This window comes from Epinephelus moara, chromosome 4 (genome assembly GCF_006386435.1).
Source record: "Epinephelus moara isolate mb chromosome 4, YSFRI_EMoa_1.0, whole genome shotgun sequence".
Classification (NCBI taxonomy): Eukaryota; Metazoa; Chordata; class Actinopteri; order Perciformes; family Serranidae; genus Epinephelus; species Epinephelus moara.
The window spans coordinates 21033119-21045443 of record NC_065509.1 but is presented as its reverse complement, the minus strand read 5'-3'; the positions used below and the strand labels follow the sequence as shown (position 1 = coordinate 21045443).

The 12325-nt window shown below is 44.6% G+C and overlaps 1 protein-coding gene across 1 annotated transcript in view; it reads right to left on the bottom strand.

The window, feature by feature from the left end:
* Positions 1 to 12325, bottom strand: part of LOC126389150 (A disintegrin and metalloproteinase with thrombospondin motifs 2-like) — a 155675-nt gene that overhangs the window by 36790 nt on the left and 106560 nt on the right. Inside the window, exon 4 of the mRNA XM_050042658.1 lies at positions 771 to 976. Coding sequence (XP_049898615.1) covers positions 771 to 976 — 206 coding nt within the window. The remainder of the gene's footprint in view (positions 1 to 770; positions 977 to 12325) is intronic.

The following is a 12325-nucleotide window of genomic DNA, read 5'->3' as shown; positions in this document are numbered from 1 at the left end:
CTAGCTAGCTAACCCTACACTTTTCAGGGTTTGATTTTGGTTTTGGAACAGGGAAGACACATATATTTTTTTCCAACCTCTCAAGGTAATGAGTATCATTAATACACAACGTGCCCCAGGCACAACATTTAGCTCCAAATCCACAAAACCTGCCTGAAAATGAAGGAAATCTGAAATCTCGGACCCTGGTCTGAGCAGGCCTGATGCTACATTATGATTGGCCAAACTGCATTTGGGAATTAGCAAAGGGTCAAATGGCTGTGTACCCATGACTAACTCTGGCTCAACAGTTGTGTTGTGCATGACCCCTGTTAAATAAACTAATAAACATAACTATGCTATGAGATCATCATATGTTTGTGGCATCGTTGTCCCGTGATGATGCATTTTTTAAAATTTATTTTCATTGGTCATAAACAGTATAAAAAGATGTAATTAATAACTAAATATGTCAGATCATTTAAGTGGAGTGAAAAGTGCAATATTTGCCTCTGAGACGTGGTGGAGTAGAAGTTGTATAGAAGGGAAATACTCAAATAAAGTACAAGTACCTCAAATCTGTACTTAAGTACAGCACTTGAGTGAATGCACTAAGTTACTTTCCACCACTGTTGATGTGATCCCTGAGATTTCAGCTTCTAAAATAACCTTAAATGTCAGCAAGTCACACAACAGATGCCTAATTCAATGACACATGATCTGTGTGTGTGTGTGTGTGTGTGTGTGTGTGTTTGTGTCAGTGTGTGTATCTAACTGCCACCATCACTTACAATGTTCATGAGTGTTAGCAGGTACTTCTGGACATGCTCCTTCCCATGAAACTGGACCACCGAGTCGTCGACGCCCAGCAGCACCTCGATGTTGTAGGCCCGATCCAGGCTCTGTCTGCGCATTCGGCCCGCTCTTGTGTGGTTGATACTCTGCTCCACGCCGCGGTACAGAGACTCCAGGTCCATCAGACCACCGAGATCAGCACCTGGAGACAGAAAAACAACAGGGTTATGTAAGGTAAGGTCACACATACACAGGTCTTTTTAAAAACTTTAAAATTTCATTGTAAAAAAAATAAAATAAATCCCTTTCACACAACCACTGTTTAAAAAAATTCTGTCCAAATGGAAACACAAAAACACAAATTGAAGCACCGTCAAGAGCATGCCACACCAACAGGTGGCGACATAACCCAATCACCCAAAGAACAAGAGGATGTTGGCCATTCATCAGCCAGAAAAAAGCTATTACTGAAGGCTACATTATGCAGCAGTGACCTCTGTAGCGCATTCCAACGCCTCTGTTTCTCAGTATAATGGAGCAACTCTACATTTATGTATAAACATGATATTTTGACAGATACTGTGACTGAGATGTGAGTCGCAATTTTAGTAGGATTGGTCATTTTTGAGTTTCATTTTCACCAAAAAATAAAAAAAATAAAAATGATGATATGATTTTTGCTGGGGTCTGTACCAGACAAGCATGTTCCCTTACATTTCCATATGATTTGTAGGCCAGGGCATCTCTGTAGCACCACAATGCTCTATTCATAACGGTGTATTGTGACACATTTTACGACTTACCATTCATTAGGCAGCCCTAGTAAAAAGTCCTGCTAGCAAGATCAGAGTTAGTTCTGTTCTGGCAACGTCCGCACTGGAAATGTTGCCTCATTTGTGACGCCTCACAAGATTGATAATGGCACACACTCTGATGGTACAAACGGTCTACACGGCAACACTGAAAACTGAGTTTCTGCCCGTGGATGGAGTTTGAGAAAAGGACCATTTTCAGTTACTTGAATTGCAGTTTACACATTGTCTTAAGTCCAAAACACAGACAAAAACCACCTTATAAAAAATACCTGTGTATGTGTGGACTAAGCCTAATATTATTTAAGTTTCTAAAAGAATAGGGTACTTTAATTACATGAGCATGTAACCAGCAAGGAACTTGAGCTAAACTCAAACTGAAGCCAGACTCAGGCTTACAATCATCTGCATCTTACATTCTCTATAGATCTGAATCTTTTAATAGAAAGAAACAACTCACAAATTAACCTTAACATTTTCTAAACATAGGTCATATTTTTGAGCATTTTTTATTTCTTAGAGTGCTGTCAGACCTAGAGTTCGCTTGCTTTGGTCTCAATCAGTGACTAATTTTGAGTTGGTTCGTGTTCTCACGGCAGCATTTACAAGCGGACCAGATAAAATGCCTTGAGTGAGAAAGCTGCTCTTGATTGGTCAAAATTTCAAAGTGGGAAAAATCCAGGAAGTAAACAAAACGTTGAAGAAGAGTACACTTGCAAGATAAATGCAACACTTTCTAATGTCACAATGGAGGGACAACTACGCAGGTTGATTTTAGCGCTGGTCATCGTGGACTATATTGCTGTCATTGTTCATTTTAGTCAAACCATACAGTTTGAAAACGAGGCGCGGCTCCAACTAGAAAACAATGTTTTGATGCATTGGATGTGCTGAATGTGCATATTAAGGCAGTACAGGAGGAGGTGTACATTAATAATCCTCCAGGACTGTAACATGCTCATGTTTAACCCAAACAATGTGTCATGTGACTGCAGTTGGTTCGGATCGAGGTCGGAACACGTTCTCACCACAAATGAATCGCACCAGAGTTCGTTTGTAATCAGGTCGAGACCACCTCTTCAAGAAGGTCTCAGTCCGGTTGTTTTGGTGCGCACCCGAGTGTGATTGCTTTGTTCACACCTGCCCAAATGAGCCGTACTTAGGGGGCAAACGAATTTGAATTCGATTGAACTGAACCAAACAGGGCAGGTGTGAAAGCTCTTTCAATCATTTCCTGACAGCAGAAATTTCTGATTTGTCTGTCTGCATGTGTTTGCGTTCTTTCAAATCTGCCTCTCTCTACAGCATTACAGTGTTTTCAACGCTACTGTCATGTGTTAAGCGTGTTACACATCACCATCCATATGCACATGTGTACTCATCTGAGCACTGGCATGTTGATGTCTGTGTGTCTGTTTTCTGTTTTGCCTTCCAAGACACCAGTTGACAGAATCGAGCATGTGTGTCCCTCGTAACCAGCGCTAACGGTGCGGGTATCCTACACAGATCCTCTCCTAATCAACCAAATATTTCTACTCCCATCTGAATAAAAGCAGCAGATGGTGCTTGCTAAACACATGGATTAAGACAGCTCCCTCACACAGGGGCTGCCCACCCTGCTCTTTTTCTTGGCTTGCTACATACTGGAAAAAAAAAAAAATGCTAATTACACAAGAAACTCAATTTGAGGTTATTCCATCGGAAAGTGTGCAACCTACAGCAGCCCTGATTTGTTCAGATCACTGATCACGTCTCTGGTTTGCCTTCACAGGTATGGCAGATAGTTTGCTGTTTTGTTGTTTGGACATTTCTGAATATACTGCAGCCCTGCCGACTACATGACTATATTAAGTTTTAAGTGTCTAGTCTGGTCCTGTTTCTCTTTCTCCTTTACAAAGCGGGAAAAGAGCCAGTGAGGATACAGAAGATAAATTGTCTTGTCTCCGGAGCCAAGGCCATCCTTTTCCTCACTCGCCGTCCTCCCTCACCATTCCTTTGTCTCTCTCACCCTCCTGGTATGTAGACACAGCATGGCCTTGCTTGTATGGAAGCCATGGAAGGCCAAGTCATGCAGTCTTGAACATGAGGTCTCGGTGGATTCAACAAAGCACTATCCTCCCTGACTCCAGCCAAGGCCTCCCACAGCCAAGGATGACACACAACACCGCTCATGGAGCGGCGTGTGTGTTCAAATGTGTACGCAGGTGCTTGTGTGTGAGCGCCACGTGGACAAACACGTCTAATTGGGCCATAAATCACTGTTCCAACAGGAGCTCTGACTAAGTTGGAGACTAACTGTAATAGATATGCTGTTTTTGACTGCGGAGCTTTATTTGGAGGAGCTGGGTGGTGAGCTGATGCAACACGTGGCACGAGGGGACAGTTGGAGTTCCAGTGTTTTGACACATACAGTTAGAGCAAGTGTTGAGCGCAGGGAAAAGAAACAAGATGCAAGAGGGAAGATAAAGGGAAGACGAGAAGAGAGGAAGAGAGATCTGCCACCTTGTCTCCCAATCAGCAAGGGGCATCCCGCTTTCCCACTCCCTCTTATGCAACGTTTCCAAGGCAACGGGCTCATGGGTAAAACAACGACCGCGTGGCTAATATTGGCTCCTGAGTCGCTTGCAGAATGAATCTGGAAGTCTGAATATGATCCCATATCTGCCCACATTCCAGTGAGTGACAGAGTACCCACACAGAAAGAGAGAGATTAATATAGAGAAAGACAAGAGACTATGAGAGGAGAATTTAAAGGTTTTCACACACACTGAACATTTGTTCTCCTTGTTAGCAGGGGGAGCTGGATTTAAGGCAGTGCACTTCACAACAACCCTTGGCTTTTCCTAGTTACAGCTGCCTTTAACGAGCCTGATGTCATAACCACACCATCTGCTTTAAAAGACAGGTCCAGATATTTTTACCTTTTGCTTATGTAATGTTGAGACAAAACACGGAGAAAAAACTATTGTGTTCTCACTTTTAACTCTGTGCCTTCGCAAAATTGCAGCGCCTTGAAAAACTGCGAAAGAGACAATGCAGGGACATTGCATAACACGGGGCCACAGCTGTATGGTAAGTGGAAGGAATACGGTAGAGATAACTCAAAGTGACACTGGCAGAGTGGAAAAACAAGAAGTCACTAAACCAAAGGTTGGAAGGTGCCTGACCGGGTGGCGAGCTCTAACTGTTTAAACCTCTCCGTTTCATCGCACCTCTGTCCTTGCTTTCACTTGCTGGAAACACTATTTTTCTCTCGCTTCAGCTGTTTGGGAGCAAGTTTTTCAGAGAGAACTGCGGAGGAATAAGGTGCAAGAGAGATTGAGGGAGGCGGTGAGGGAGGCGAGAGGTAGAGCTGAGGGGTGTGATGGATGAGAGAGAGAGATGAGAAGAGACCAGAAGGACCTTGGGTGTTTTGAGTTCCGCTTCAAGCTCCTGCAGTGATGGAGAATATCGCTCTCTTGTAGAACATCCGTGTCTGTCTGTGTGACTGCGGGCGAAGCATCAGGGCGCGCCGCCGTGTTTCTCACAGCAATAGCTTACATTAGCCTCTGAAACCTAACTGTTACCAACCTACAGATAGGGGATTGATCATAACAATCTTCATTTTTTCTTGTCTCTCAGTCCCAAACCTCCTCCTCCCACACCTCTTACCTGTATGCACACACACACAAACACACACACACGCCTTCATGTCTCTTCCTGCCTGAAACTTTCCTTTTCCTGTCCTACCCACCCATTCTCAATTCTCATTTGCATTTTCTCACTCCCGTCTGTATCCCTATATACACCGCCCCCCTCCGCCATCCCACACAAACACACCACCCTACATGCACACCTCCTCACACACACCGCCTTCTCTACCCCAGTATTCTCATTCAGTTGGGGTGCAGAGCGCGGCCTTATTAGGAGACAAAGGTTCTTTGTCTTTCAACCTTTGCAAAATGTCAAGAATGTCTGGTTGCCCGCTGAATACCAGGTGGAGAGGGAGGGGGGTCAACAGAGTAAGGAGAGACTATAAACCACAACAGGAGAGAGGGAGAACGGTGATGATAATTCAGGTCAAGCCACATCTTACTATTGAGCAGTGGCCTTTGGTTTAAGGTGACTGTTTGGCAGTCAGGTGTGGCACATCGGTCTGCTCCGCATGCAGGAGCTCTACTGTATAATGACTGACTTCGACCTTAGGATGGTCACTCTGACCAGCCTCAAGGTAGGTGTGCACTAAACTGTGTGTGTGTGCAAACATCTGCTTTTGGATGAGCTTGCATGTATGTTCAGCCCAGTCTCCAAAAGAATATGTTGGAATTAAAGATATGTAACAGTGCACATTTCGTGACATTTTTACAGTGACATGGTTCTGACTACATGTGTGTGAGCTGACTTTGTCACTGGGAGGTGGAAAGGACGGTGGAGGTTGTGAAACCGAGGTGAGATGGGGTTTTTTTGTGCAACGTGGCACCAGTACTGGGTGTTTTTATGCAAGACATTACAGCATTTCCAGGGGCGGCACGGTGGTGTGGTGGTTAGCACTCTCGCCTCACAGCAAGAGGGTTGCCGGTTCGATCCCGGGCGTGGGAGCCCTTCTGTGCGGAGTTTGCATGTTCTCCCCGTGTCAGCATGGGTTCTCTCCGGGCACTCCGGCTTCCTCCCACAGTCCAAAGACATGCAGATTGGGGACTAGGTTAATTGATAACTCTAAATTGTCCATAGGTGTGAATGTGAGCGTGAATGGTTGTTTGTCTCTATATGTCAGCCCTGCGATAGTCTGGCGACCTGTCCAGGGTGTACCCTGCCTCTCGCCCGATGTCAGCTGGGATAGGCTCCAGCCCCCCCGCGACCCTCAAGAGGATGAAGCGGTTAGAAGATGAATGAATGAATGAATGATTACAGCATTTCCAGCCATAATTGTGGCACCAAAACCAGTTGTTTTTTTAGCGAGACATGACTGCATTTTTAGCTGCGATTGTGGCACCTAAACCAGCTGGTTTTAGGTGAGGCATTGGGTTTTTTTTTTAGCAAGACAAACTCAGCATTTTCAGCTATAATTGAGCCTCCATCACTGCAACATTTCATCCACAACTGCTACTCCAAAACTGGGTGTTTTTTATGCAAGACATCACAGCATTTCCAGCCGTGATTATGGCATCAATCCAAGTGTTTTTTTTGTTAGACACTGGGGCATTTTCAGCTGACATTGTGGCACCAAAACCAGGCGTTTTTTTTAGCAAGACAATGCAGCATTTCCAGCCATAATTGTGGCTCTAACATTGCAACATTGCCAGCCACAGCTGTTGCACCAAAACCAGGTTGTTTTATGCAAGACATCACAGCATTTCCAGCTGAGATTTTGGCATCAAGGCCATGTTTTCTCGCAAGGCCTCTTAGCATTTTGAGCCATAATTGTGGCACCAAAACCAGCTGTTTTAAAGCAAGACATTGGGACTTACAGTATGCACGGTGGTTGTGGCATCAAAACCAGTCTTTTAACCCATGTGGTGTTTTCCTGACCATAACTAAATGGTTTTGTCCCCTAAGCATAACCACACGTTAACCACAGGGTTGTTAAAATGTAAAGAAATCTTAAGTCACAACATATTCACCACATACGAAACAAAAGAAAAAACATGATACAGAAACAGACAATGCCAACACTTAGGGCTCTAGTTTCGCAGACTGGGCGCGGCGGGGGCGCAGCGCACCTGCGCTTCGCCAACTGGGTGTGGCCAGGTGGATTTTGTAAGTTTGGCACACCGTGCGCCTGGCGCAGCTACTCGTCTGTCCCACCTCCGTCCCTCCTACCTGCGCAAGTCGGAAAGAGGGAGGAGAGAAGGCGTGGAGTGGGTTTTACACACATCACACCAATCAAATGAGCCCCTCTCCTCGCCCTTAAATGCGCTGCGCGAAGGTGTAATGAGAGTTTACTCAATTCGCCATGGCAGAAGAGAGCAGCAGCGTCAGGCGTGCCAAACTTGCCAAACGGTGCCAATCCCCTTTGACCTGACATCAGATGTGACAGTCGATATAGAGATACATTTATGTGCTGATTGCAGATAGTTGCATTGAATAGTGGTTTTTGGGGTATTTATTGCATTGTTAATGTGCCTGATATTCTGGAAAACTGCCTGTGAGGTTTTGGTGACGTGTGCGCACTGTCCGCCGGTCAGCCCAACTTCGGCTTACACCGGCTGCGCTCCCCCTGCGCTGACAGTAGACCTGGTTTCAGATGGCGAGCTTTTAGCGCACCTTCGGCGAAGCCTTTTGGCACGAAACTGTCACACTGGCAGTAGCTCAGTCCATAGGGACTTGGGTTGGGAACCGGAGGGTCACCTGTTCAAGTCCCCGTCCGGACCAAAATATGGAGCGTGGACTGGTAGCTGGAGAGGTGCCAGTTCACCTCCTGGGCACTGCCGAGGTGCCCCTGAGCAAGGCACCGAAACCCCCAACCGCTCAGAGCGACTGTCATGGGCAGCCCACTCTGACATCTCTCCACTTAGTGCATGTATAGGTCCAGTTTGTGCATGTGTGTGTTCGGACCTGTGTGTAATTGACAAACTCCTTGTTAATTTCCCCTCGGGGATTAATAAAGTATATAAAATTAAAAATTAAATTAAATTAGAGAGATGTGTTATAAAGCTATTTGAGAAATCTGCTGGTTTGTTTCAGTTCGTACATTAAAAAGTTGCCCATTATGAAATATTTATATAATTATTATATCAACAACATGACAGTTAGTTGCGTACTCTAGTGACTTTGGTGTTGTCTGCCTGCACACAGTCTTCCCTCAGGAGCGATGATTAAAATCTTTAGAGTTATTGTGTATTTTGGTTATTTTTTCTTATGAGTGGCAACAGGCCTGAGGGGAGATGCTGAACTCATTAGTGTTTACCTGAGTTCAAGGCTGTCTGTCCACCTGGAGGCACAGTTATCCAACACACGTGAACTAATTTACTTACAGGCACGTCTTGGTCACATAGCTCAGGGCACGGACATCTTGTCTCTCCGGTGACAGCTTTATGGGTTGTCATGGTGATGAGTGGCTCGGACACCGGACCGTTAACGCCGCTGCTAGCATCTGGGCAGGTAGCGACATGCCATGCTGTCCCACACAGTGTTCCCATACTGAATGCTCATTATTTCTAAGCTGCCATTTGACAGCTGTAAAGGCTGCAGAGTGTGGAACACATAGTGAACTATGCTTCCAATAATCATACTGCCGTTAATTATTTAGATTGGCAATCAGCAATCTAATTTTACATGGACAGCTCCCTGAAGACCACAATAATTATTCATACATCAAGCACTGAACTTTGCCCATTTATTAATAACTGCTTTAGGTTAGGGCTGTTTATTTTTAACTGTGATTTCTATAATGCTGATGAGACATTTTGGGTGGTCGAGCCTTGGAGTTTCACGTCCAAAGAGCCAAATATTTCGGCTGATGCATTATATCTATCTGTGCTCCCCGAAGTGGAGCAGGGGACCATTTTTAATATTGCATGAAGCCGCCTTTATAATCAGCAGGCGAGAGGGCCACCTATCCTCACCGCTGCTCGGTGTGTCTGTGTGGATTTCTGGTGGTTCAGGAGACAAGGCAACCTTTAGCTCTCCCCTCTTACATAACTGTCTGTCTGTCAGAAACACACAGTTGGCTGCTGGGGAGGTGCTGTGGTGCACACCGATTCCCCCTGTGTCCTGCTGTACCATCGTTTCATTAGTGGAGCTGAATTATCTCTTCATATATTCTACAACTTACCTACATATTCATAGTGCAAAGCCACTTAATGAAAGCTTTATTGTGCTTTGTAACTGACAGAATTTACTCTCATGATTGGCCATGTTGTCACAAATGAGTGCAAACTGAGGGGCGATATTTCCCACAATTCTCAAGCCGCCTTGTGAGCGCCTCTTGTTGCATCAATAATTACAGCAAAGAAGACCAGCGCATGTAAACATCACAAACACGTCTCAAAAGACAGTAAGACAATCATCGCCATCCGCAGAGGCAATATTGTTGGCAAAGATCAATCGCGTCCCCAAACTCTCTCTCTCTCCGTTCTGCGGTTGGCTCTACGGATCTATGTAAACTGGAGAGCCTTAGTGTCCAATAAGACAGCAAAGCCAGGCTGATATAGGGCTTACTGCAGGTCTCATCCAGTCTGAAACTGACCTGTCTGTCCCTTCCTGTGTCTGTCTACATCTGCCTCAGAGAGCTAGACATTTATAAAGGTCTCTTATGAAATCAGAAAGTACGAAAACACCTCCAGCCACAACAGCACCAGCGTGCAGACGACAGCGTATGCAGACAAGGCGCATTCTTCATCTACATCTCTTACTACTGTCATATCAAGCTCCACTGCCTGTCGACTTAAAGAAAACTATGGATCAATCTTGCTGGGAAGCTGTGTGTGTGCATCAACAGGGAGATAAAGAGAGAGGGGCTGACAGCGAGGTGCAAGGTCCAGCTCCCAGAGAACCTATAAATCTCAGCTGAGACAGCTTCCCGCTGGCTTGAAGGGTTTGTGGCCCCCTTGCCACCTCTCTCCCCCAACCCTGTATCCGCTCTCTGCCTGTCACCTCATCCTCTAATCCCATATATCAACCCTGTCTCCTAAAAATTATGTTCATACACAACTTATATGTTTGTAGGAAGCATGATGGTGCCTGGATTATGTTTACATCAACATAAAGAGGAAATGTTTATACTGAATGTTCCTACAAAACATTCACTGTCAGCATATTTCTTTTCCCGTGCAATATTTGCTCCTGCAACTAAAGCATGATGGACGTTTTTAATGTTATGTTGGGACAACTCAAAGGAGTGTGAATCCTAGGCTGTCTTTGCTTAATTTCACCCCTTTTATCTACAAGCAACTCAAATAGTGTGTGAGTAGTTGTGCTATATGCGTTCTAGGACAGCTTTAATTTAAGGGTTTTATGAGATTTAAAATTGTGAGATGACTTTTTTTGATATTTTACAATAACTAGTGCAGTACCTGCTCAGATCGGGCCAATTGCCTGGCCTACAGTAATGCTGCATGGTGTTTAGCTGCTTAATGCTTCACATTCTTCACCAGCTAGTTACTTTTACTAAGATGAAACAACTCTATGCAACAAGGCCTTGAGTAAAAAGCAATAAAATTAACAAATAGTAAAACTCTTGTTTTCCCTGTCCTCCCTGCTCGTATCCTCATTTCCCCTCCAGTCACCCATAGCCCCAGGAAATGTCCTGTCCTGTCCTGTCCTGGCTGTGAAGTACTCAAAGAACAGCCAATGCCAGCCACCTGAGACACCCAACACCACAGTTATTATGACAGGCCAGCCAGCCAAGCATCTGTCAACCTGAGCACTGTAGGGATGAAGAGAGTGGAGATGCAGGAGGAGAGAAGGAGGCGAAGTGCAGGAGAAGGAAAATAAAAGGGGAGAAAAAGAAACACAATGGAGACAAGATTTAAAAAAAGGCACGCGGGCAGAGAGGGGAGAGATGTACACATTATTAGTGAGTAGGTGTTTTACTGTTCACATGTTATCTCAACCTGTGACAGCTCCGGTTACAATTACAACCAGTTTCTAAAGCCCTATGAAGCTGAACCCATCGAGTAATTTTCTATGTTTTATCAACATTTTTACACTAGGGGGCAGTATTTATTGATTCGCTCATTAGCACCATTTAGCAGCTGGTGAAGTCAGCTGCTTGGTAAACATTTTTTATAACAGCCAACTGACAATCAAACAGACTATTAACACAAGATAAACAGGGCTCATGTCATGCTAAAATATACAAAGTGCAAATGGCAGCTCCTTGGTGTTAGTGCTTCCAACTGCCAACCCGCAGTGAAACGGAAGAGTCATACAAGTTGTGTGTCAACAGTCATGTCTAATGAATTTGGCCCTTTAAGCCCTGTTTACACTGAGCAGTTCAGTTCGGTGTGCATATTTTCCGTTACCACTGTGAAAAGTTGTGGACGGTACCAACGGAGCCATTCTGTACCATTCCCATTTTTGGTCCCCCCTCTGTTGGGGTACCTAGCATGCAGATCTGGTACTAAAAGGTGGAGCTGTGAACACTGCAGTCTGTTGATTGGTCACTCTGCTCAGGGCTGAGTTGTGGCTGGTTTTGTAACCATTGGTCATACTGCGGCAACTATAAAAATAAAATGACAGGATGTTTTGCTGCCTCTTGCAGCAGCTGTAGTCTGAGACAGCTGGCAACTTTTAAGGTGGAACGTTTATTTGTAAAGTTACGCAATGCTTTAGTTGAGGACGTGAATCCATCAGCACACCTTAAATTTCAATGTAAACAACTGACCATCACTTTAGTTTTTATTGTCTCTCTTGGATAGAGATGTACCGATACCACTTTTTCCTTCCCGATACCGGTTCCGATCCCTGAACCTTAGGTATCTGCCGATACCGAGTACAGATCCGATACCAGCGCGTAAAATAAAAATGGATGGGATATGAATTGTTGTATGTCTCAACTCCTTAAACTCTATGTAAAATATTAAGAAATAAATACATAATAGTAGAATGAATGCCATAAAACTTTTTATTATAATTATTATCCAGTGTTGACACAGATCAAGACAGGTTAAAGTGCAGCCACACAATTTGGTAAAAAAGACATTTTAAAGGCTACAGTAGAATGCTTTTTAAACTCTGCTCCGTTTCCATTTCGTTTGCCTGTAGCGTGCGTATGCATAATGACATGAGGCATTACGTGGTATCGGATTGGTCATAGG